This window comes from Triplophysa dalaica, chromosome 3 (genome assembly GCF_015846415.1).
Source record: "Triplophysa dalaica isolate WHDGS20190420 chromosome 3, ASM1584641v1, whole genome shotgun sequence".
Taxonomy (NCBI): Eukaryota; Metazoa; Chordata; class Actinopteri; order Cypriniformes; family Nemacheilidae; genus Triplophysa; species Triplophysa dalaica.
Genome location: NC_079544.1, coordinates 10,242,905 through 10,270,668, shown reverse-complemented (window position 1 = coordinate 10,270,668; position 27,764 = coordinate 10,242,905). Strand labels below are relative to the sequence as shown.

Below are 27,764 nucleotides of genomic sequence, written 5' to 3'. Positions count from 1 at the left end.
CCGAGCTGCATTGACATGTTCTGCCAGACTCAATGAAGATTATGATGACAGCTCCTTTATTTTCTCACATGGAGCCAACTGGCTCTTTTGTGGCAACAGACCAAGGTGTCAGCAACCGTATAAATAACAGCTAAAACAGCCTGATTTAAAATGCTGCCTTATAAATTATTGCACACATACAGTATACTATCACCTTCTTCACTTTAATTTGTCGCCGTCCTTCTGTCGCCATGTAAGGATGCAACACCTGGTACTTCTGAACAATGTCTGAGCAAGTAAACCAACTCTGTCAGCGGTCTCAACACTGTTGTGGCAAATGAACTGCCTGATGACAGCTTGCAGAAAAGATTTCAAGGCCTTCTCAGCAGTGGTCACCCTCATGTTACTTCTGGACGTATCCCCAGTCTAGAGTAAATGACACGGCCCTGTTTTCTCATTCACGGACCCCGTTGCATTCCCAGCAAAGATCACATGGTAGTTAACATATGAGTTTTTTTAATATGGCTTAGACCTCTTTATTCCACTGTGGTCTTAAACCCTGCTGAAAAGACCATCTGGTTTAGGCTGGTTAATGCTGTTGAACCACCAAAACTTGGCGATGAAGCTGGTTGACAAGTGGTGATGGTGGGACAGAAATTCATCAACGACCAAAAAACGTACGCCTGTCTTTTCAGCAGGGAAAAAGTATTGACCAGTATTAACAAGGTAAACGTCGTAATGACAATGGCATTGGTTTGGTAATATTCCTCTGAAATAAAACCAAGTTATCAGGCTTACAAAGGATTAAACAAAGCTAAACATTCATGACAGACATCAAATGTAAACATTACAAAAAGCTGAATTGTTTTTGAAACTATGGCCACACTGTAAAAATGTATTTGTTGTTTCAACAAGTTACCCGGCCGCCTTAAAATGTCTAGTTAATTCAACGTAAAAATGATTAGCTATTATGTGAATTTGATGCAAAAGTGTTTTGTTAACTAATATTTTAAAGTTGAATTAACTAAAAAAAAAGCGAGCCAGCGAGCTTAATTTTTTTAAGTTAAAACAACAAATCATTTTTCTGCAAGTGATGTGTATAGTTTCAAATCTGGGTTAACGTCACATCATGTTATTCTGTCTGCATTCATAATAATTAAATGCGTACACTTTTCTTTGAAAATACACATTTCTATAACGTTACATGTTAAGTGTAATACAATCTGACGTAGGCAAAAAAGTAATAAAAAGAGTGAATACAATTATAAATAAACGGTTAAAAAGTCTTTGTTAAGATTTCTCCCAACCATGCAAATTAAATACAAAGGTGCAGCAGTGGAAATCTCCGCTCAGTTTGTTTAGCAAAGAAATCATTGCCTCAAGTCAAAAAGTTGAATGTTCTCAAATCTGTTTACAAAACCATTCTCAAAAAAATGCTGGATTGGTGTGTTCAATCACGCAGCGTTTGCAATAGCGTTTGACGAAGCGCAGCGCCTCCAGTGGTACATCGCAGTCCTGAACGTTCAGCAGCTGAAGGTCAAAGCAATTCGCCGCTACTACTTGCAGCCCGCGGCCCGTGATGCTTTCGCATGACTTCAGACTCAATCTTTTCAGGTTGAAAGAGTTCAGTGCAAGCTGCTCTAGGCCTGCGTCCGACACAAGCGGGCACTTCCCGATGTCCAATGACTTGAGCTTAAGGCAGTTCTTGGCAAGGTGCTCGATGCCGTGGTCTGTCAGTCCCTCGCAGCCACGAGCGTTCAGGTAACGCAGTCTGATGCAGTATTTAGCCACGTAGCGCACACCCACGTCTGTGATGCGAGTGCAGTGTGCTATGCTAAGGTAGCGAAGTCGGCCCTCCAGCTTAGCGATCTCTCGCAGGCCAAAGTCACTGATGAAGCGGCAGTCGCTGACGCTGAGCTCGCGCACAAACGGGCAGTAGATGACCAGAAAACGCAGACCCTCGTCAGTCAGGCGCACACAGCGCCTCAGGTAGAGGTGAGTAAGCTGAGTACAGTGGGCTGCAATGGTATGCAACCCTTCGTCTTCTAAAGCGAAACAGTCTGTCATGTCGAGATAGCGGATGGAGATTTGCTGGCCATGAAGAGGGGAGAGTTTCACGGACACGTCCCGAGTTAGACTTATGCAGGTTACCTTGGAGCACCCTACAAAAAGAGAAAGACAGGATGAAACATCAAACTTCATCTGCGCTGTTTATAGGGGACGCACAAAAATGTTCTTACTTTGATATAAACTAGGAAGTTACCTGCCATCTGGTGATACGTTTTATTTACCTGAGAAAGCCAAATATATTCACAATGGTCTCGGATAAAGGAAAGAATTTTAACACACCTCGGTCTGCAAAGATAAATTACTTATGGCAGTTCGAGGCATAGACACGAAATTTGGAATCTTCACATTTGTGTTCATGGACACGAACATCAGAAAAAAATTGTGTCGGTGATCACGACCTTTATTAATGTCACAGACTGCGTGTGTATTTACATTTATATATTTATAACCTGATATCAGAAGAAGTCGTAAATGATTTAAGATGTGTGGCTAACCAATAACTGACTTCACCCCAAACCCTAAAATCAGAGAGGGGTCTAGCTGCAGCCGATGGGGCGATGGAGCTCCACTCTCGAACAGGAAATACATCACCTCCCCTCGATAATAAAGAAGGGGCAAAATGGCGTCGCTGAGGTCTCTGAAGTTCAAATTTTAACTCAGGTAACTTTATCTCGACATCCCTACACTACTTGCAGACTGATAATGTCTTAACGTGCAATGCAAGCACAACGCATATGGCTTCTGTGAAATTACACAAAAAGAATGAATAAACACGATGGATTTATATATTTTTGACAATCAATATTTTATTGTCTCACCAATGTTAGCTGATGTTGCATGAATTTCTTTAAAATACAGGGTTTATAAAATCAGAAGAACTGAAAACTCTTATGTTACACACCCCGGTACCGCAGGTGGCGATATACACAAACATGTTGGTTGCGATCCGCCATTAAAAGTGAAGATGAAGGAGGAGAACCTTCCTTGATCGTTATTTACTGTTACTTGCAGTTGATTTGTTTTGTAAATATAGTTTGTGTTTTTTACTCAAAAGAATTCAAACATTGTGGAAATTATTCTACATTTTACTGTATGTTATTTTGCTTTAAATATAAAATTCCTAAATTATTTGTGTTCACATTTTAAATTTTTATAAAAATTAATTTATTTGATGTTTCATTTATTGTTGACTGCTAACTATTATTATGTTTACTTTCTAAATACAATCCTGGAAGCAATGTCTGGATTTCTTAACATTAACGCTATTTAATAACATTTAAATAATAATTTTGTAGCATTAAAACATTACAAGTATTTATTGACATTAAAACAGCGCAGTTTCATAAATTACTTCCGGGTTGAGGTCCGAATTAGGCGAAGTATATCCGCTCGGGCTTCGAAAGCAGGTGACGTATTTATGGTTTTGAGTGGAGTACCACTCGCCCCATCGGCTGCAGCCAGCCCCTATTGTAAAATCACAGCTGCAAATGCTAATTTTGCTAAAAACACAAGTTTCGTGAGGTAGTAAAACAATGATCAATGGCTACTCTAGCCCCGCCCCTAAACCTAACGTCACAGGGGAAAAACCCTGTAAAATAGGTATGAATTCCCATCAGATTGCTTTGAAATATATTATATATTCATATGAAAGATTTCGCTTATTAAAATACATTAGATTGAAAGTAGTGCTGACTGACACGTGAAAGGGGGAAAGGATTACATTTCGTAACAATGTCACGAATTCCTTCGAGACTGTTGTTTATGAATATATTCTGGAAAAATGTTTTTTTCTTCAGAAGCATGTGTATGTGATGCAACAATTTATTCTAAATGGTTCTCAAAAGTTTGCAGATGCCTGTGTTAAGAACCACCAAATGTCTAGTTTCAGATCTCTTTTTAACACAAATCCCAAAAGACAACTGTAAGAAAGCAGTGAGGGAACACAGACCACGCATTCGTCTTTCTTTTGCAGTGTTTGGTTTCCCATAAGAAAACCGAGAATGTACTTGGGACCTGCACTCACACAGGGAAAACAACAATATGCTTAAACAGGAAGTGCAGCGCAGGAAGTTGGAAATAAAACACCAGAGAACTTAAAGACATGCAGGAAAAAGCACTATTATTTTCATACATTCTCATCTGCTAAATCCAAAAACTGTACCTTTGTGAAACAAATACAGAAAATAACATTTAAAATGTATTCGTAAGACAAACAGGGAACTGTCAATTCTTTTAAAAGTCACAAGAAAACTCTATTTCTAGCAAATATACTAACAGTAAATTATGAAATCAGTGGGACATGGGACAAAAAATATATATTAACGCACCTTTTACAATGATTTAAATGTATCTATTATGGAAACAAAATAAACCTTCACTGTTTATTTTAGTTTTTAAAAAATATAGTTGATCATTGAAAGTCATAGAATTCTCTAAATTAGGGTAGCAGGTTTTCCCAAAGCACCGTAAAGTCAGAGGGCCTGGTTTTGCTAGGGGTTATGTTTCTTTTGGGAAGTATAGAGAACAAAGACAGAATGCCGGAGCTATTAATACCTTTTCCAGCTTTTCCAAGAGGAAGTTCTGGACATTTCAGAATAATCTCGGAGTAAAAAAACGTCAACTGTCTTGTGTGCTGAACAACAAAACAGGTGTAGTATTCAAGCTGTTGGCTCTGAGTCAGGAAGTAATTCATGCAGTTTAATAACAATCCTTCTGTGGGCTTTCAGAGGTGTGGTTGTAGATCAACAATGTCACATTCTTTAAATGTTTCTTTAAGAAGTTAAACAACAATATTTATAGAAATATTCCTGTATGACACATCGCTCGTTGCTCCCTAACTCTTTGTAAGTCGCTTTGGATAAAAGCGTCTGCTAAATGACTAAATGTAAATTGTACCAAGAAAATATTTTTAAAAACGGAAATGTTTTGATTGCCAAGAGCAAGCAAACATTAGAATTCAACACCGACATTTAAAATGCAAAACTGCCTATATTAATTTTGCATATTGTTGGGTATAGGTAGTTCTTAGTAATATTCATAAATTGAAATATTTAACTGATGTTTAATTTAGCATGATAAAATTTTTTAGTATTGTGCTTGGTTGCCACTTTTTCCAGAATAAAATCTGGTTCCCGTAGCAAAGCCATATTTATGGTGTAAATCATTTTGATATTAATAAAGAGCTGTTGATATGTTTCACCCAAACTTCTGTTAATACCGGACAGAAAAAAGCCATATATAGACACAAACATACACCTACAAACATTTACCTGAAACATCCAGGTGTTCCAGATTGGGACAGCGAGAGACCACTTCAAACACTGCCTCATTCGACACATTATAGCACCCGGCAACCTCCAAACGACGGAGTTCTGGGCAGCACTGAGCCACCGTGTACAGTCCTCGGTCAGTCAACCTCCGACAGCCACTCACCACAACCGTCTCCAAAGTGAGACATACATTGGGTGTATCCTGACAGAGTCTGCGAGTGAGAACCCGAAGTGCACGGTCCACGTGCAGCACGTCTCCCGTCAGACGGACAGTCCTCCACAGGCGAGGGTCCCATGCCAAGTTGTACCAGCGGCGACACACGCGAGCGCACCGACAAAGTTGGTTGGTGGGCAGGTGGGTGAAGATCTGGAGAAAAGCGTGATCGGGAAGTATGTCGATGGGCGCCTCCTGCTGGTCTTTAGGTTGCTGCAGGCCCCTTTGAGGGTGGGTGATGGAAGTGGGGGGGGTGTGCACCATGGCAATGGTTTCTGTGCTGAACGCAGAAGAGGATGTGGAGGATCCATTGAGAATGGCAGAAGAAGAACCAGGTGGCAGAATCAAAGCTGGACTTGGCGTACTCACTGTGCGCATGCTAAGGTCCGAGTCTAAAAAAGCAGAAAAATTATTGAGCACTCCATAGAAAGGGGAGAACACGCATCAGCATAGTAAGAACATTATTATATAACTATAGACATAGACATGCAAACAAATTTAAATTTTAAATCTCAGTCATTTCCCTTCCACACATTAAGCATGTTTGGCTACAATGACTGAGACGGAAAGTGTTTCATATATAGCTTTAGGAAATGTAATTCCCTGACCAGTGTTGTTAAAATCTTGCCTGTGTGCACAGCCTGCAAAAGCAATATTCATAGAGTCTAATCTCCCATGAGTATTCTCGGCTCGGCTATAGAATCTGGCTCTGTTCATGCCTATCAATGATACGCCTGATATAAAGTTTCAGGCCTTATTTGGTCTCTTCTGCCATTAGGACAGTATTGATTGGACGAGTATCAAGGCCAAGCTTTGATGATTTCATTGGGTAAAGCTTAAGGGAATAGTATACCCAAAATTAAAATTCATATCCTCACCCGTATGTAGTTTCAACGCAGTATTATTTTCTCTCTTCCGTGAAACACAAAGAAGATGCAAAGCAGAATATCCGGCCTGCTCTTTTCCACTCAAAGAAAGCAGATTTATACATATTTATACAGTTTAACATATTTTTAGAAGAATATAATATGACTTTGAAAATGGTTTAGTCAAGTTTGGCAATATATGCTTCCATCTTAAACATTCTCTATAACGTCTCATTTTGTGTTTCATGGAAGATTATAGAGAATTGGATCAATAGGAGGGAAACTAAATCTTCACAATGTTCATTGTAAGATGAACTATGCCTTTATTTTAATGACAAATTTGAGCTGTCTAACCGCAATACATCAGAATTCCAACCCTTTTACTTCCATTTATTTATGGGCACAATGACCCCATTGTTATCTTTGACGGATGTTGTTGTCTCCTATGGTTTCAAGTCAAGAAATGGGAAACAGCAGAGAGTGATCATGTCCCATGTACTGTATGTGGGATATACTTCAATAAATGAAAATCTGAAGGCCAGCAGGCTGGCACAGAGAATAACCGATCTTCAAACATTATTAAGATCACATCCTTATAATATCAAGAGATGTGCAAAACAAGTCCACTGGTTGGAGAAGGAACAGGGAGAAACAAGAACATAAGCAAGAACTTAGCTTTTAATAACATAAGAAGTAAATACAGCGTGTTCAAAGAAATAGAAACCAGAACAAAACAAACCAAACAACTCAAAGTGCCAGCAGGGAATGAAACATAGCTTTGATTGTACAGCTACAGCTACCACATTCACAAACTTAGTTCTCCGAGTAACCAAAGGCCCATAATGTTATGAGAAGCTACTACGGTTGGCAGAATAAGAAGAATCCAATTATGTTTTAATGTCACCACTAGAAACAAAGAATTGGAAGTGGCCGTGCAAACTCACTCGCACACTGGATTAATGCCCTCACCACCAGCTGGATAACGTTGCCAAGCAGAGACCTTTTGTACATATACAGCCATTACCAAACACAATACAAGTCAACAAACAGAGGGAGGAGTCTGTGGTTGTAACGTTTGATTAAATAAATAACATCCCTGCTGAAAAATCCAGCTAGTTACAGTGCATGTTTCTATAGCTGGTCCAAGGAGATCTATACCAGACAGTCACCGCCCAAAATGGATAATCCAATGTGCTATTAATATAACATCCGTTCCGCATTATATTCTGGTTGTAACAGTTGAGGAAAATCATGGGCAGCTGAAGTGAGATGTGTTGGAAGCAGGGAAGCAGGTGTGAGACGGGTTTATTTTCAGTGAACGGGCAGTGCAAGGCAATATTGGTTTTGTCAATTTTCAGAATGGGTTATACATGAACACATTGTGAACTGACATACACAGATTTGTAAGATTGATACGTTAAAAAGCTGAAGGACACAATGTGATCTGAGCAGTTTAAAGCGTCTCTGAGACACAGGTAGCAGTCACTGATACTCAAGTTTGTGAGTACTGATCCTTGTGTGTCGGGCTGCTAAGAAGAGGATTAACAGTCCATTAATCCTGCATAAATGTTCATCAATGTAAGCATGTAAAACCTCAAGCATGTGCTGCATCCACAATAATCCAAAAATCACAAACATGCTGCTGGCGCCGGTCCCTTCTTGAAATACACCATCCCCAAAAAAGTATTAAGATAGTTTTATGAATTTCGGTACGGTAAAAAATAAAACGTCATATCAAGCATCATTTATTTTCTTTTTTTAATAAACAAATAAACAAAAATATGTTTTCAAAAAGGGTGCAAAATATTAGTGTGTAAATTACAGTAGGACTTATATTTGATTTATAGATAAATGTGATTAGCTACCTGTGGTTACTCTGCTGAAACACCTGTATGATCTCCCAGAAACTGACTTCACACAACTATGAAGAATAATCTTGGAACCAGTGGGTAATTGTTAAAATGGGTACGTTTTGTCATCTATACAATGCAAATTATACAGTTGTGGTTTGCTTGTCCAAATACTTTCTTGAAGCCATTATATTGTTTAGCTTTTAAATGTCTACGGAGAAGCTGCAAGGTTTTAGACTGGCAGTATCGGCAAGCTAAGAAAAAAAAAGTTTGTTTTATTTTACTTCCATTTGGTCTCCACATTTTATTAGCTCCAGTTATATTCTCCTAAATCCCCCATAACTTCTGGTTAAAGGGGTAACTTCGGCCAAATTTAACCAAAAACCACACAGAATGCCACAGGAGCCATAATTACCTCAAGCCATGAATTGTACCTCATTACTGCATTTATTTTAAGGCCGTTCCATGCCTGTTCTCATTGCAATCTCATGTAAATGAGTTGATAACATGAAACTTGAAGCTAAATTAAATGTAAATTTCAACAGTTTTCCCCCACAAATCATCGGTATTCCAACCTTGACAAATGTGAAATATCTAAGTACTGTTTGTTTGAATGAATCAGGGGTGGCCTCTCTCTCAGCAGAGAGGGAAAGTCCGTCTATGGGGCATAACAAACTGGATTGGTATTCCAGGCAGGTATACTGGGGACCTCAGACATAAAACTTCTTTAGGGACCACATGCCAAATGGCTATTTAATTCACAGAAAAATAGCCACTGGGACAAGAGTGTAGTGAAAGTAAAAGAATGAAAACATAAATAAAACCATCAACATTTCAAAGAAGAAAACCAGCTTTTGTAAAAGTTTAACAATAAACTCATGTCTGTAGCTGAAGTGAGAAATTCAGCATCTCTCGGCCTTCACTTTCAGTAACACAAAACACATTGATTCGTTTTGCGGGGGAAAACAAGATCATTTAGCATATTCTTTTGTATAAATGAGTGAAGCACGAAGCTGTTGTAAAACAACTTGAAGAAACAGTAAATCCGCAATTACATTATCAAATCTTCTTTAATGATTATTATCCTTATTATGTCTATTTAAGCCTATAAAGCACCATCTAGAATGGATTAACTACAGTGGGCCCCAATGTGGCTTCACAGCCCTCAAGCAAAATCACCAACTCCAATCAATGATACAGCCACGGAAAAAAATTATCAGCATTTCTAGATATATTGTGGTCATTGCATCCCAGTGTCTGTTGTATGTCTCAACAAAATAAAGTCACCCAACAGCAATGTGAAAGACTGACAGCATGAAAACTTAGACACATGAAAACGTCTTGGTTACGTCTGTAACCTCAGTTCCCTGATGGAGGGAACGAGACGTTGTGTCGAGAACGACAGATGGGGTTCGCCCTTCAGAACCAATCAACTCTGACTACTATAGAAAAGGCCAATGAAATTTGGAAAATGAAATTTGCATACCGGTCTCCGCCCCCGGATGTCTGGTATAAAAGGAAGGCTGGGTGGTAAAATGTGGCTAATTGCCACTGTCTGCTTCTTCACCATCAAAAACTGCTGAGCGCAATCCTCGACGATGTTACCAACAACCCACCCTGCGAGAAGTGTGCATCAAGAAAGTTGACTTTCTCGGTGTCACCTATCTGCGCAAGGTACAGCCGGGGGTGTCTCTCCTGGACCACTACCGTGGACATCGTCCGACCCAGGGCACGGAGATCCTGCATTATACCCGGCTCGGCCTTACCCTCGTGGAGCTCTCTCAACGCCTTGGCCTGGCGGACCTGCAGGATGGCCATGGCGTAGAGAGAGGAGGTAGCCTGGCCCGCGGCAACGCAATTCGACACCAGTGATGAAGAAGTCCTACACGCCTTGGACGGTAGGCGTAGCCGATTCCCCCAGGTGGCAGCCGTCTGCGGGCACAGGGGCACCGCAGCCGCACGTTCCGCCCGGGGGATCTCGACTAGTGGTCGACCGATTATCGAACTGGCCGATTATCGGCGTCGATATCAAAGATTTAGCCGATAATCGATATCGATCATTTTCAAAGCCGATTTGCTGATAAAGTCATTTAATTTTGAAATGCGCTATGTGGCTCTGACGCAGCCAAGGATTTAGTGAGAGCAGTGGGAACACGTCACTCTAGTTTGTTGCCTCGAGTAATGCCCACCCACTGCCCCTCTGATTTGTTGGGACTAAGTCACGAGTCCGGCCAATCAACGCGGGAGGCTGCGGAACAGAAAGTTTTTTTCACTCTCACACCGAAAGGGCTGCTTCGGGTTCATGCTCTCTGAGGTAAGGCAGCATCAGACGTTGAAATAAATCTCAATCCACTACACTGAAGATGCAAAACACAATTTAATTAGTGCCTGAATTTCGGAGCAGCTTTACTGGTTTCCTGCAGGTTCTGCAGGATTTACGCATTATTATCATGTAGATATAATTCACATCCACAGTATAACAATGATTTAGCTCTGCAAGCGAGCAGCACACTGCACCCGTTTCTTGTAATTGATCGAGCTGGCGTTTTGCACGTCATTTTAAGTTACGCCATTTCAAAAATACAATCCATTTTAAAGCATAAAGAACTTGAATCGCTGGTCTACAGTCAGAGCGCTCTCATGCACGTGCGCACACACACACTCACAGACTCCGCAATCTCAAGCTGCTCGCGACAAATGTTAGATCGAGTTATTTTTTGCAATTTATTTATACACATAAATGTTGTCTTGCCGACAATACACTCAAGGAATAGGCTAATCTACTAACTAAGTGTGTCTAAAATATGCTTTTAATGTTATAGCTTCATGAAAACATTTGCGGTCTTTTCAAAGCTATGAAGGCAATTAAAGTATTTACACTTATTATATAAATTCAAATTGTGCTAGTTAATCCAATGATGAGCAAAATGATTAATTGAATAGTTCTAGTATTGTATGCAATTTTTAAGTCATCAGAACATATTTTTTTCCATAAATAAATATAATTTAATCCATTCAATTCATTTTTTCATTTGTTCCTTGTTGTTTTTTACTGTCTTGCTTGTGGCTTCACAGAATTCTGCTGGGTGCTCCCTTCTTTCTTTTGTTATTATTAAAATAAGTGTTATGATTAAGATTTCTCAGTCAGAATTAAAAATCTTTAAAATGTTTCAGAGCCCGTGTTCTTAATTTCTATATAAATTTAAGTTTTTACACCATATATATATATCGGTTCAAAATATCGGCTATCGGTCTAATTCACACGGAAATAATCGGTATCGGCCTAAAAAAACGCATTTCGGTCGACCTCTAATCTCGACGTAGCCTTTGGCTGCCCCAACATAGAGGGAAGTGAGGGAGCCGGAGCTGGTTTGACTGGAACGGGCCGTGAGTGGAGCGCTCCAAGTTTTACACAGCTCCTCATGCACCTCCGGGAAAAAAATGGCACCCGGGGTGGGCGAGGTTTGCACCGCGCTCCGAGCCCCAGGAACCACGTATCCCCGGGTTAGCATGACCCTGTCCTCGATGAGAATACCGCACCCAAGAGAACAGCGGGAAATGCCGCGCTGAAGAATGCTCAGTCCTGAAAAGGACCTTTTTTCGAAAAAATCTCTAACACCCAGGGGAAGGTCGCTGCAGGTAGGGACGATCCGCTGCTCTACGTCGTAGATCTGGCAATGTAGAAGAAGAATTTGTTGAATTCGTTTTGTTCGTAGTCATGAGCGAAGGCTCTGAAGAACAAAAGGTAAATGACTGCTGCACGCCGGCTTCCTTTTATACCGGACATCCAGGGGCGGAGAACAGCATGCAAATTTCATTCGCCAAATTTCATTGGCCTTTTCTATAGTAGTCAGAGTTGATTGGTTATCAAGGGCGAAACCCATCTGTCGTTCTCGACACAATGTCGAGAGACCGACAGAAAGGGAACTGTGATAAAAATTGACGAATATTAATGTTGTATTACTTAATGAACATTGTTTTCTTTGCAGTATTTGAGGTCTGAAAAAACACAGGGCATCTATTCTGTTATTTTGCCCCGTTTCTCCAGTTTTTCTGCAAATAAATGCAAATAGAAACAATATTTTCATTTGAAATTTGAAGTTTGGGAGAAGTATTGTTAGTAGTTCACAGATTAAAACAAAAATGATCATTTTACCTAAACACATACCTATAAATAGTATATTCAGAAAAACTGAATCTTTAATTTATTTTTTTCCGTGGATCATGTATAATAAAAAATGATAGGTTCCATTTTACCCTCTTCAAAGTAGCCACTTGTATAAATGTACTCTTGTATATTATCCAGCTTCTTAATGCATCACACAGGGATACCTTTTAAACCACATTAAAGGAGTAAGGATATACACTAGGCTCTTTTTGATGGCCTTTTGCAGCTTTATTTGGTTCACAAAACTTGCAATGAGTGAGAAATGCTCAATATCAGATCAAGTGTCTCTCTCTTTGCCTAAAGACTGGCACCAAGATAACGTCCAGCTAAACGTTGTACAGATTCCCAATAATAACAGACAGGAATGTGAGGAATGCCATTTCACTATATAGGTCACTTAAGAAAAGTCTCAGACTGTAGATCCATCACTCTAGCTCTTTTTCCTCAAGTCAATCATTGGCTTCTGAACCACGACAAGTAGGAATGTTTTTAACCGGGTGTTTTCTCGCACACCTCTGTAATCACAAACAATGCTGCTCTCGAGGCATGTAAACCATTATTAATCACACATCTGTCAGCTCTGGGATGGATTAGATGTTCCTGTTAAAAAAGCTTCCTGCTGTTGAACTTTAAGACCTTCATTCACGCATACTCCTGCATAATCACATTTGATCTCCATTTGAAAATTCTCATAGCAGTAACTCTTTCTGAAAACATGAAGTGGAAAAATATCACAGAAAGGGGAGCGGTGGGGAATCAGAGCAACAAATTTGATAACAAAAGTCTCGTTTCATCTCAGGCGTGTTCAGAGGGTAATTGCTCTCAAATATGTCTAATGAAGATTGGTGCTTATCTTAAGACAGGACCCTTTTAACCATAATCTCGGTCGCTAATCTTCTGCCTCTTGAAGGATGAAAATGAGATGTTTAGAGTTAGGGCCTGCTTCCATGTTTTGAGCAGACTCCAGAGGGTCTGGCGTTAGGGTGAACGGGCGGTCAGACTTACTCACTCACGTTGTTTGTACACGGCACAGATGACTGCATACAGGCCGCTATCAGGGGGACCGCTACTAGCCAAAACTAAACTTCTGCTTCAGCTGTCGTTTCAAAACAACAAACGCTACATCAATCAAAATTACAAATATGTTGTTATATATTGACATTGTATTAAAACTTAAGCTCTTTGTATATGTCCCTCCTCATCCCCAAAAACACTTTTGAAACAAAATTATTAGAAGTGTCTGGGTCATGATATAATAACTTTATGATTCCTTTAGCAGTGGCGTGTGGTCAGAAGGGTGACAATAAAGGACAATAAAATGGGTGACAATAAATGAGGACAAAACAAGCTAACGTTCTTTCACCTTTTCATCATGTATTAATAAATAAAATATCAAACAATATTCAACTTCAAATGATTCTAACCTGCCGGGTAAAAAGGGGCACACTGGACACTGGAAGTGCAGTACCGTGTCATGCCAAATCTTAAAAAAAATCTAATACATTATTCATGGAAAAGCATCATAGTTGTTCAGAGGAATTCAATGAACATGAAAGAAATAACCATATAAGGACACATACAAGTTCATTAGCTGTCTTTTTGTAATACAGATATATTGAAATTTTAATTTCATTGCATCTGAACAGTTTTATCACATAGTTTAAAAAAAATTCTCCCCTTACCTACTTAACTACTCCGTTCCAAACCCTCAGGTTTCCAGAAACAACATCTATTCATTCCTTTAGTTATGAGAAGCAAAATGTGAGGTCTTGAGACATGTCTACTCCACTCTGACACAGAGCCTGACCTCTAGAAGCAGACAGTAATCTGAGCTCAAAACACAACACTTGTAACATTTTGGTGTCGGGGCTTCAGGACCTGTGGCTGCTACACTTTGATTTAGATAACTTTCTTTCATATGTGTCCAACCTAATAAGCACATGTGAAATGATCAGAAATCAGATCAGATTTTTTCTTTCCATGAATTTATTCTGCTCTATCAGAGGTCTCTGACAGACCCACGTTTGACTCATCTATCACTCTAACCTTAGTTCCTGACAGACGCTGGTCCTTCATATGCTCAGCTGTGCCCCTTCCAGCATCTACAGGGGCATCTTGTTTTGATTAAAATGCCTTTGGAGCTTCTCATGCAAGATTGTTGAGCTGTGCCGCGACGTCTGTGCATACGTGTTTAAGAGCAGCTGTGGTCATACGCTACCATCGAGCACATGGACTAATCACTCATAGTTACCCTGATATAAAAACTGGGTTCTCATATAGTCAAACCTTTGACTCTGACTAAATATGTTCTGCTTTTTGGAGGCCAAATGCAGTGCCCACTTAGACAGCAAGAGCCATTTGACTGACATGTAAAGTGTAAAGTGTTTGTTTTTATGTGCCTTTAATGGCAGGGTTATTAAGGGAACAGTTTTGCCAAAAATAAATTCTGTATTCATTTACGCACCCTCAAGTTGTCTAAATCCGTATAAATGTATTTGTTCTAATGAACACGGAGAGAGATATTTGGAAGAATGCTTGTAACCAAACAGTTCTTGGCCACCATTGACTACCATAGTAGGAAACTTTCTTTATAAATTCCTTTTTTCTGTTGAAAGCAAAAGAAGATATTTTGAAGAATGTAGGAAAGCAAACAGGTCTGGGACACTTTTGCCTTGTATTTTTTTCAACTATGGCAGTCTACGGTGGTCAAGAACTGGTTACAACTGACTAGAATTAATGCGTGACCTGCATGTTGTCTCAAATACCGAACTGAGTGAACTGCTAGAAAAAAGGGTTGGGAAATATTAGAGCAAATTTGGGCACTAAATTCAAAGTGGAAAATGTTGCTAAGAATTTGCCCTGCAGATCCAACAAACCTTTCGTTTAGGTTGCAAGGATTCTACCCTGTTCAAAGGTTCACCATTATAAGCAGTATCAGGTATCAAAGCACTAGGTGCTGCTGTTCGGTTCTGGCATTTGTTTGTTTATTTTTTCCCTTTCCTTTATTCATAACAGCACACGGGGAAGTCAAACCGCCACATTTCTTTGATGTTTCCGCTCTCTAATTATCATATTAAAAAGAAGTGAAGTAACCGTGTCACCATAAATATTGTTCTTGAAATATTCATCCATCTAGGATTCATCTTGTTTAATCAAAAACATCATAAAGGAAATATGCAGACATCTGGTGTTTAAACCACGGTTTGCCACAGTAAAGGAAGCGAAGGAAAAGCATTTCATGTTTCTAACCAGTCTGCCCTGTTCTCATACCGTCCCCTCCCCGGTTTGGAAAGCCTGGCTGGTGATGCATAAAGCAGAGAGGATCTGGAGAAACAGTCTGAAGCCCGATCACCCTCTGTCCTGGCCTGGGCCCCCTTACACAAATTAACCACATGTACACTCTCACTGCACGCACATTTCTGCAATAGCAGCTGAGGTCCAGAGAAAATTAAATACACAATACTGTCTCAGCAATGGACAAATAACCAAATTTCTTTTTTGTGAGCTCTTCTATAAGATCATAGGGATGTCTTTAACAGTCAAGCTATGTTTAAATGGGGCTCCTGGCTGAAAATGATAGAAACCAAACAGATTGTAGTCCACTAAACAACCAAATCTCACAGCATAAATTGTATGTGCTTGTCAGGTGCCAGGGCTGAAGTGAATTATCCTCCTTATACATACAAAAACAGCCAAACCATTTGGCCTCAAAGCTCATTATGCACAGATTTTTATTAGAGCTGTGCTGATCTAATCTCCAAAACCACAACTGGTAATCTGCCGACTGGGGTGATCACAGCATGGCTAAATGGAAGCGTGTTTTTTAATCCAAAAAAGACTGGAGTACTTCTACAGAGTTCCTGTGCTCTTTGATTGTCTGAATGAAATATTATAAATCTGTCTTCTACCATCTGTACATGCGGATGTATGGAAACTCGTTCCACTCATCAAAAATGGTGCAGTTTCTTAAACAATAACTACTTTCAGTGTATGAAATTTAGCGGCATCTTGCGGTGAGGGTGCGACTTGCAGCCAATCGCTCACTTCAACCCTCCCCCCTCCCATTCGAAGCACTAAGATGTTGTCATGTTTTCGCTTCTTTGTCGAAGGAGATAACATATTTACGAAAATTGCTCTGTAGAGCAGTTTGTCTGTTTAGGGCTACTGTACAAACACATGGGACTAGGGCTGGGCAAAAAATTTAAATTAAAAAATTAAAAAATCAGATTTTTTTTTAAATGCGGTTAATTCAATATCGAATCTCAAAAGCTGTGGAATGATTTTCTTCTTTCATATTTCCGCAAACACTGAACATTCTTTAACGTGAATGTTATTGCTACTACTATCCACTAGATGTCACATTTCTTTTTACAACGACAGATGTTACAACAGGGAGCATATCTATCTTTCATTCATTGGTTATTTAACATGGCGGATGTCCTCGAATTAAAAGGCATGGTGGGTGATCCTGTCCAGAATTTTTTTTTGTCATGTTGGTTGAAAATCTCTTTACATACTGATAACAATCAAGAAGTACAGGGGTCAAATAATTGAATTTTATTTAGTCTGTGAAAGTAGTAGAACCAAAAAACATTTGCCCAATCAAAACTATCTGGCCGAACTCTGTGACTGGTCATGTGTACATTTTCAGCCAACGTATTTTTCTTACCACTGCGCTCCCTGTTCAGACATCATACGTCATCAGCGCTGCAGTGTGCTCACGTCTGCTATGTCAATGTAGGGAGAATGGCGGACAATAAGCAACAATCAAACTTTCCTGCGGAACCGATAACAAGTAAATCTACAAAACAAAAGCAGTGATGAAAAAACTTCTGGATCAGGAAAAACTTGAATTAACATCAGTTCAGCTTTTACATGACGGAGACAGCTCTGGCAGGCAAAGGGTCTGAAAGACAATACCATGGACAGGTATGTACATGCTTCAAGAAGAATTGAATGGATCAAGGTTGTAATTTGTTACGTGGATTTACGTAATATATTGATTTGTTTGGAGGAGGCGTGGCTTTGGATGGATTATTGCATAGAGGGTGTGATTATCAAATTCTGTGCTAGCAGGCTAAAGTTAGCGCCTTTCCATATCACCCACCCCACTTTCAACATCACTTTCACATAAAAGTCAGCAGTATATATCATTGCAGCTCCTCTTTACAGCTATTTTTTTATTTTGTTTCTTAAATGTAAAATAACCTGTTCTATTTCAATATACCCAAGTGAGTTTGAAGTTTAAAATACAGGTTTGTGGCTCTTCGTTTCATTTTTTAACTCACCATTGTAATGTGATATTTAATGATCTTTTTTTAGAAATATCTATCATTTGTATTAAATCACTGACTCGAATCGCAGCTTGTGAATCGGAACATCAGAATCGATACCCAGCCCTACATGGGACCTTTAAAGGGATAGTTCACCCAAAATGAAAATGATTTAATCATTTGTGCATACTGTACTCATGCCATTACAACCATGTCTTGCTTTCTTCTGCAGAACACAAAGAGGATATTTTGAAGAATGCTGGTAACCAAACAACATTGACCACTATTGACTTCCCTTGTATGGGCAAAGATAATTCTCAAAATATCCTCTTTTGTGCTCCACAGATGAAATGTTTATAAGTTTTAAATGGATGAGGGTGAATAAATCATGACAGAATTAACATTTTTTGGGGGTGAATATCTTTTTAAGTGAGTCATCATAGTGAATTTATCATAAAGATTCATCATAAAGAATTTGATTATAGCAAACCAGCCAACCAAAAACCGGATTCAACACAACATAGAATTTTGTTATTTCATCATTATTTTACATTAATATGCTGTGTCGAACCAGGCTCACGTGGAAACATAACTGTAACCCTTTCAGATCCATGATTAGAACGGTTCGGCGCAATGGTGGAATAGCGTTCTAAGTCATGGCCTCTCAAAAGGAAGCAAGGACCTCATCAGGGCAGTTGGGGCACAATGGAAATAACTGCCTACTGACTTCCTGTTCTTCCTACTGTTCCCCATTACAGGAAACAACTGCGAGAGGAATAGTTCTCTGTGCTCCATGAGGAGTCACTGTATATGTCTGAATGTATTCTTTACCCCATGCATTCCACAAACACAGGCTTCTCCCATCATGCAGGATGACAAATGTCTGATTCCCCTCGCTGCTGCTGTATCTAGAAGCTGACGATTACACAGGCGACTTCACCCCCACAGTCGAGTAATTTGAGAGTGTAGTACGCTGTTAAAAAGACCAGCTTGGATCGGTAGGCTAATTGTCTTTATGGTGGACTGGAAATAGCCACGTTTACAATCATACAGCCAATGCAACAGGTTAAGCAAGCAAGTTAAGAAGTATGCAAGGAACAACAGCATTCCATTCTGGAAATAAAAGAGTCCAAACACTCTGGGACTGGTTGTTATCAGGGGAGTCATGCTGGGACACCTGAAATCACATGTTCGTTTTAAAGTGAACTATGTAATTTATGTATATATGCAACACTATATAACCACACCATCAACAGGGGTCCTGTTTACGTGTTCTGCACATTACAGAGGCATCCCTCTCCTCTCTAGACTGCACTAGTATATAAGTATCTCTCTAATCAAAAGTGCATTGCGGTTGCTGTAATCATCCTGTCATTTGGCATGAAAGCTTGAGGCTTTTGAAGCACTTCAAGAGTTTGGAAAAGTTGGCCTGGAATCTTCCGACATGTTCATAAGTGATTTTATTCTCCCCGTGAGTAAACAGGGCTCTTCGCTCTTAAAAAGAATACATCTGTGTAGTAATGTAAATTTATTACATTATAAAGTCCAAGATTATTTAGGACGGATGCACATTTACATGTATGCAATTGGCAGACGCTTTATCCTTAATTAATAAACAGTACATTTAGTCTAGGAATCGAAACTATGACTTTACCGGCTGAGCTACAGGAAATACCACGGTTGTATCTGTCTTCATATTAATGCATTCCAAATTGGGACTTTAAATAGCACGAGGAGAATTGCTCAGATATTCTGAACCTGCTGCCGTACCATTACCAAACCTCTCGTTGTGGAAAGAAAAACAGTGTGGTCGAGTATGGGACTCTTTAAATTCAATGTCCTGCCAAATGTCTGAATAGTTCACATGATATTTCCCTCTGAAAGTTCAATTGCTGAGTGTCTTCTTTAGTTGTGAGAACAGACACAAAAAGGAACCATACCTAGAACCTTTAGTGCCGTGTCCTGTCCACAACTAATACACTTTTGTTTAAAAAGGCATATGTTTCTCTCCATTTTGGCTTTCCTTCCACACTGAAACCACATTTTGTCAACAAAAGCAAATCTTTTTTAAAATGCTCTCCAAAGTCGTTTTTGCATTATTTTGTGGACAATGAAAATGAAAACTGACATTTCACTCGCTTTTGCAACTTTATAGTCTCCAGTAACCAAAAACTCTAGCTTATTGCCCAGTTAATAAACTCTGTGCCTTTTTTCTCTACATTGCCACATCATTTCAAAGAGGCAGAAAGTAAGTAAAAGCCTGAAAAAAAATCATACTCATACAAGCTTTCTACATGTTACTCATGTGCAGTATGGAAGCATTTTCAGACATTTTAATGTGTAAAAAAGTGAAAGCGATGTGAAGCCAGTTATGGTGTTCCATACTTAGAATTTGTGCTCTGCATTTGACCCATCCAAGTGCACACACACAGCAGTGAGTAACGAACACACACACACACACACACCATGAACACACAGCCAGAGCAGTGAGCATCTACTGCTGTGGCACTTGGGGAGCAGTTGGGGGAAACGGTGCCTTGCTCAAGGGTCTCACCTCAGCCGGGGTATTTAAGGTGGAGGAGAACACTGATCACTCACTCCCCCCAAGTACAATCCCTGCTGGTACTGAGGCTCGAACCGGCAATATTTAGGTTACAAGTCCGAGTCTCTAACCATTACGCCAAGACTGCCCTAGCTTTTGGAAAACAAATGAAAATGCTTTACAAGTGTTAACAAGAGCAATTTTTAACTTTTTCCAAATGTATCTATTTAAAAAGGTCAGGAACAGGATAATTCAGACCACTTCAAGTCCCCAACGGTCACAACATGTGAAACATCAAAAAAGGTACAAATCAAACAGGCAAACTCTGTGTTGAAAGGGCTTATAGCACAGGCACCTGCAGGACATTTCCCTTCAATAACAGAATAATTTCCCTTCTCTGCTGTGCAGCTTTCAACACCGCTGGTGCTTAGACAAAACTAACTAGTGGGGAAATCTACCAGATTGATTTTATACTCCTTCCACCGTACAGTATATATTATTCTCAACTATAATCTGATCAAACATCCTCTTAATGAAACATGTGAACTGCAGCTCTAGAAGTGAAAATAACAATTTAGCATTACTTTATGTCAAATGCTTGGTATACATTTTCGGACATAAAACTCATTGTCAAAGTGATTTTTAATGCAGAGCAATCTGTTAACATTTGCGTGATAGCTTTGAAATCTATTTTTTTGCCTACTCTCTTTGTTTTAAGTAGTCCAAACACTTTTCCCATGGTCATAACTCACAATGGATTTAGCAGGATAATGAAGTCACAAAATCTTAAAGAAGTATAAAAGCAACTAAGCAACATATCCTTCACAGATCTTGTTTTATCCACACCATTAATCCAGTCCTGGACTCATAAATCTGACTGGCCTTCTCTCGGAAGAGCCGCAGAGGAGTTCAAAAGACTCTTTCCCACCGCAGCTCAAAGCATAGATGAGAACACTATTATTCAACACACACTTGTGGAGGCCATCTTCCGGGAAGAACCTCACAAATCCTATCGTGTTGCACTGCATACTTCCTTCCTATGACTGCTCTCCAACACGAACTGCATGTCATGCCAAACAACATTTGTCCAGACCGTTCCTTCCAGAGCGGAGATAATAAAACTTGGACTTTAACGGCGGTATTCGCAAAGAAGACCAAACCGAACTGCTATGCTCAATCCACATCAGGTGCTCGAAAAATCTAAACCAAATCATGACCTGAACAGTGTGGATCACATGGCACTCAACCAAACAACAGCTGTGTAACTGTTGGCCACAGGCTACCTGAAACATCTGATTATGATTTTTCATGTCTGTAATGAAAGATCTGCTTGATCTCACAGTCACACCCATCTATTGTTCTCAGAATAAAAAAAGACAGGCAGAATTATTTGGAAAAAAACACTTCGGAAGGTTGAATTTATTAACATTAATTAACTACATTAGTCTATTTCAACTAATAACATTAAGAAAAAAGTTGTTTTTCACTTTCATTTTACGGTTTCTTTATGAAGTTTAACATGCTGAATACAATACAATCGACGGTACTCACAAAAACAAACAAATATTTTCACACATTTATACATTTTCTGTAATATTACTCGTACGCAGAAATTACAGGGCACTGGCATAACACTGAGCTCAAAACAACAGTTTACATAACAGTTATTATAAATTAGTCGTCCAAAACTTCAAAAGTGTACATTTGATTGTTTTTGTCTTTTATGACTAATACTGTCCTAAAACAAGTTCCAGTCGTAGTCACCCATCATCGCTTCATCCCACCTGACCTGTGCTACACAAATTTCTGATAGTGACAATTGAAAAATATTTTTTTAAATATATGACGTTTTTTACAGTTTTTGTTTATTTGCAATATACCAATATATCATATTTAATGATGTAAGCTCAAAAATTTACTTGAGCTAAATACACACTAAAGCATTGAAAAACTATCAGAACTATAGAAATATTGAACAATAAACAGTGTAACAACTTTTTAAAGTATGTATTAATTAGAGTTTTTCAACATTTACTAAAAGATATTTAAAATCAAAAGTTGACTACTTTAACTTTAGAAAATAAACAACAAAAGTCAATAAATGCTGTAAATGTATCTGTCATATTGGCTAATGCATTACCTGATCTTAACAAATAAAAACCTAACTCGTTTTCAAAAGAAATAAAAAACATTTAACTACACATTTGTTTCACTCCAGGAAGTACCTCACCGTCTGTTACCTGCTATCAGCACATTCAAAGAAAGTAGAAAGTCTGCCCATGTATTGCTAAAAGTACCACAGGCATCCTTCATAGATAATGCATGGGCACTCTTCACAAAACCATTCCCTGCAGGGTGCAGATTTTTTTTAAATAAACCCAACCTAGCAGGGTAATAAAGCTGCCTTGCAAGGAATGTAGAAAGAAAACACGTCAAATCTGTTTTATGCCTCGCTTAAATAGCAGTACAATGCACCACATGTTTGAAAATAAAAGTGTAATGCTTTATTATTGGTCAAGGAATGATACACTACGAGTTAAGTTTAACCCCATTCAACTCAAGTCAAGCCAACTTTATTTATATAGCGCTTTTCACAATTTTCATTGTTATAAAGCAGCTGTACATAAAACATATTGACTATAATATTGACCCTTCAGACTACAGCGACGCCAAAGCGAGGCGATGTCATTATTTTCAATGGTAGCCTAGTGATATCCAGCGACACGACTGACAGTGACCGTTGGCGACAGGAAGTGGCCGTGTCTAGCCCCTTGACAAAATTTAGATTTGCTCAACTTTAAGCAAATGATGAGCGACTTTCGGGAGCGACTACCAATAGGAGTACAGCAGAAGAGCTCAGGTCAGCAGTATCTCGTCTATTACTGTATGGTTTGTTTATAAATGTTTATGAAAGTCGCTGGCGGTCTGAACGCAGCTTTAGCATTTATTCACCCATTTATTCCCATCAATGACTTTATTCACCATTAGTTCATTTTTACTATGTATTAGTTTAGCACATAACTGCTTTGCCCCTTCTATTTCAGGGTCTTACCCCCTAACACTCCATAAGATAATATGTATTTCATGCATATTTGATATAGATAAATCACAAAAGTTTGATTGAAACATTTTATGTAAAAACAAACTCCACGTCTGCTGTTTGTTGTACATCCGCAGTACTTTATGGAAGAGAAAGATTTTATCTGGATTATCAGTCATTGAGTATGTTGACTATAGCCATCAGCAACATAAACAACCGCATTAAGGAGATGGTAAAATATGCATGCGAGTATGGGTGTGTGTGTGTGACCCCGAGCAACCTTTACAGCATGAAAACGTATCTCTAGCAATGAACTTCAAGTCAACCATGACTCCTCTCTCTCAAGCACGCTCCAGACCCTGAGATCAGATTTCCGCATGAAAAGAAGACTAAGAGAAACCACACTTTGTTCAGCAACATAAACACTTCTATATCAGATCACTGCCCTGTAGGGTGAGCCTCAATAGCTGTTAAACTCCACGTGCTGCAATACAATGGCCTTCTCTGCCACACAACAAGCCAGTTTATATATACCATTGCCTTCCCCTTTGAGCATAATTAGATGGACGAATGTGGCCTAAAGCTTTCTCAGAGTGGGCTTTTAGCACTAATAACTACATACCATAGTAGTGCCAGAGTTAAACTAAAAACCATGGATTTGGTGTTGGGGGGCTGCCACAAGCTATGACCGGACGGACCACTCTAACCTGCCCCCCTCCCTTTTGGAGCTATGAATGCTGGTAGAGTGTACTGTTAAACCAAAGCAAAAAGCGTTCCATCATTTGTTTATACAAACTGACTGATATATGATTAGGAGGCTAATAAAATGTCTACCTCTGTCCATTTCATACAATATAGAGAACAATTTTCTAATCTAATAAAGGCCGCTCCTCCTTCGGGGAGTCAGCCTGAACTCTCCTCAAATCCACAGTGAAGCAGAGTGGATTCCACTGCCCTGACGTACCCTTATGCTTTCATACAGGAATTATACTATTTCAAGCTTAGTAAGAGCCTAAGTGTGTTGTCTGGGGAGCGGCGTAAAAGCAAGAGGGGATCAAAGACCTGGATGACTGTTTCAAACCATAATTTCAAGGCTCGAACTGAAGAATGAACGATATCTGATGTGATGTATAACATCTGTCATTGTTAATAAGTTAACAAACTAAGAAAACAAGAGTGAAAATTTTGAATGTAAGAGGTCTATGTTCCCTTCAACTCATTTAATTAAAAACAGCTGAATATGCCCTGTTCTGGAATAACCTTGACATATAAGTTAAAACAATCTTATTCTGATAAATAAGCATGGCCTCAGCCAAATCATGAGTATCATCCAAGTGTTCTAAGAATCAGTCCTGTGAAAAGCTCCTTGGTTTCATTTTAAAGACATGTAGTACACAGTTTAAGGATTAAAACAGAGAACATATGTTTGTTAAAGATGTAGCTAGCATGGGGCTAATGATTACTTCCAGCAGGACTCGCAAGCCAGCTAGGCTAATTACATCTGATAAAATCATTCCAGCTTTGCTTTGTCCATACGGACTGACTATAAACTTTAAAATAAGAGTGCACACCTTCAACAAAAAATGTCAGCTCTTTGAATAATAATTTACTTTATATGGGTCTACATAATAGAAGTGAATGGGAACCACCGTTGTTCAGTTACCAACGTTCTTTTAAAATATCTTCTGCAGAAGAAAGAAAGACATGCAGGTTTTAACTGAAAAGAGGGTGAGTAAACTATCGCTTTAATTTATCAATTACAAAGGTGCTGCTCTGGCAGTACTGTAGTGATACTACATTAAACTATTGCCATTTTCAGAAATATTTAGGTACACGTAGAGTATAGGAGCAAATTACTTTTTTGAATGTGAACTTTCTAGATAACTAAATCTACCATTACACTATATCTGTGTCTCGTGTTGATTACAAGACATCCTTCAAAGGACATACTGGAAAATAGTTAACAGGAAGTATGACGTTGCTATGCCAACACACGGCACTCTTACACCTGTCAAATTAACAAAAAATAAATAAATGATTTGAAAAAATAAAAAGTCGGTCGGTTTCTAGACTAAACATTGCCAATATCTCTAGCAGCAAAAGGATATATTTACATTTACGCATTTGGCAGACGCTTTTATCCAAAACGATTTACATTGGATTATCCTATACATTTATACATAGGTATATGCAATTCGCAGGGATCGAACCCACGACGCAATCCTTTTACCACTGAGCTACAGGAAATGATACACATAATGCATCCTCCGAATTCCATTGAAAGAAGTTTGGATTTGAAGGTCACATTTGGAGTGTCCTACTTGCATTTTTCTGTAAAGAGACTGCCTCGATGACGTATGCAGCCTACTAACGTGACCTCCGGACGACACAGCCATCCAAAATGAGACTTATGTGACATATTAACACCTGTGTAACACAATGCAGGCCACAATATAAACCTTTTGTAGTTCCTTGGGTTCAAATCAGGTTAGGTTGAGTACTATATTTCAGTAATAGAAACTGATCTGCTGTAAAGGTGTAAAAGTGTACTGCTCACTGCAAAATATTTAATAACGCTTGGAATGTTCAGGGGCTCAAAGCAAGATGCTTTAGCCAAACAACAGCTCAAGACGCACTGAAGGGGGTCCCATATGAAAAGCTTTAGAGGACTAGTCAGAAAGCTGTTATAAAATTCCCTAAACTACAAAACACCTTCAGAACATTGACAATTTCAATCAGACATGTGCTTCTACTCTGGAATAAAAACACATCACGGGCTAAAGCAACATGGCTAAGATTCCTCTGGGGTTATCACTGAGGAAGTGCTGGTAGGAAAGGCCCCTTTCTCAGAACAATGCTATCTGACAGCTCTGATGTTGTACTGCCCACTGCTTCTCAAACAAGTAACAGTGGCAAGTTCGGCACTCTGATACTGGTTAGGGTGAGATGAGTCACCATGGAGCAAATGAGTGTCTGCACTTTCCCATCCCAAACCACGAAGAGCCAAATGAACAGAATAATGTGTCTGGTGATAATCTCAAAAAGGATTTCCAAATTTAGACATTTCATAGACTGCGCTTGGAAACGTCAATATTTGGTGTAGTTTGTTGCTTTGAATGAATTCCAGTTTGCTAATCAGTTAATGTTTTCTTACCCCATTTGACATGCAAAGGCATCTTTATGCCATTTGTAGGTCGAATACACATAACATTCTTGAAACAGTGCCCATGTGCCCATCAACTGTTTGTTTGAATGGTCCCACATGTTAATATTTGGCGCAACCACTGCTGTGAGTCCGGGATGAAACTACATGTTTGTCCAAACAATGGTAGCCAGGTAAATAGGACGGCACATAAACAAACAGAAACAAAGTTTAACAGATATACAAAGACTTCTATCCAACCAAAATACAGCACTGCTAGTGTAAACTGAAATGCATTCTTGCAAGGTCAAAACAGTGGCGTAATCTATGGCGTGCAGCAGCTACATGAGTTTAAGTGTACTTCTTCTCCTCTGCAGTGTTAAGGAGGAGCTGGTGTAAATCAAAGCCACAGAGGCAGTCATTCAGAGCACCACTGACATTACTGCGGCTAGGCAGAGGAGAGACAAGATCTGTTTCTCTGAGGGCTGGATATACTGCAGGCCGCAACCACATACACACACACCACAGGTTGGCTCTGAGACACCCTCATTGCAGAGCAATCCTTCACACTGCACACGCTACCTTTCGTATGTTCCCTATGTTCCCACCCAAGTCTGCATACAGTCCATGTTACGTCTAAAGAACTCTTTGTACTCGAATTACAGCTGAGAGAAGCAGATGTGTTTCCTTCTCACATTCGTTTGTTTACATTTTGATTCTAGAGTTTGAGTTGGGTTGGAATCTTCGGGGTTAGTGGCTATTCTCTGACAAATGATGCCCAGTAAAGCCCATCTTTTTTAGTCACTTCGAGGAAGTCCGTAGAGAAAACGGCAGCCAATTGTTTATAAGCCTGAAAAAACTGGCTTCCTCACAAATTCCCCAGCATTTGTCATTTTCGTTTTCCCCACATTAACACACTTCACCCAAACATGAGCATGCACACACGGTTTCTTCCCTCAAGGCACACCCTCAACACCACTGTGGGTCTGGAGCAAATTCTCTCTTCTGAGAGGGGAACAGATTGGGAAAATGAGAAGAGAGGTGAAAGAGAAACGCAGCAGGGTTTTCAGTGATTCGTTTATTGGTAGGTTTTTACTATTTCATGAAAAAACATCCACCAAAATAGTCAAAAGGAGCAACCAAGAATGAAAAGGCTAACTAAGTGATGCTTAATGTGCACCATATGCCCTACCTTCACTGGTAGCTGCATTCTTCGGAGCTCTGGTCGATGTCTGATCCGTACTTGAACTCAGGTCGGAGGAAATACTGGAACTGCCTTTCCCTAAAATCAAAAAGAACAGTCCAGGAGGACACATCAGGGCAGTGTAACAACACAAATATTAGCATTAAA

The 27,764-nt window shown here is 39.4% G+C and overlaps 1 protein-coding gene across 1 annotated transcript in view; it reads right to left on the bottom strand.

Moving 5' to 3' along the window:
• Window positions 1-478: 478 nt before the first annotated feature.
• The window catches only part of fbxl7 (F-box and leucine-rich repeat protein 7), a 30,824-nt gene continuing 3,538 nt past the window's right edge, over window positions 479-27,764 (bottom strand). The window contains exons 2-4 of the mRNA XM_056744163.1: window positions 27,606-27,695; window positions 5,319-5,924; window positions 479-2,141 (exon numbers count right to left, since the gene is read on the bottom strand). Of these exons, the coding sequence (XP_056600141.1) occupies window positions 1,405-2,141; window positions 5,319-5,924; window positions 27,606-27,695 (1,433 nt within the window). The 3' untranslated portion in view covers window positions 479-1,404. The remainder of the gene's footprint in view (window positions 2,142-5,318; window positions 5,925-27,605; window positions 27,696-27,764) is intronic.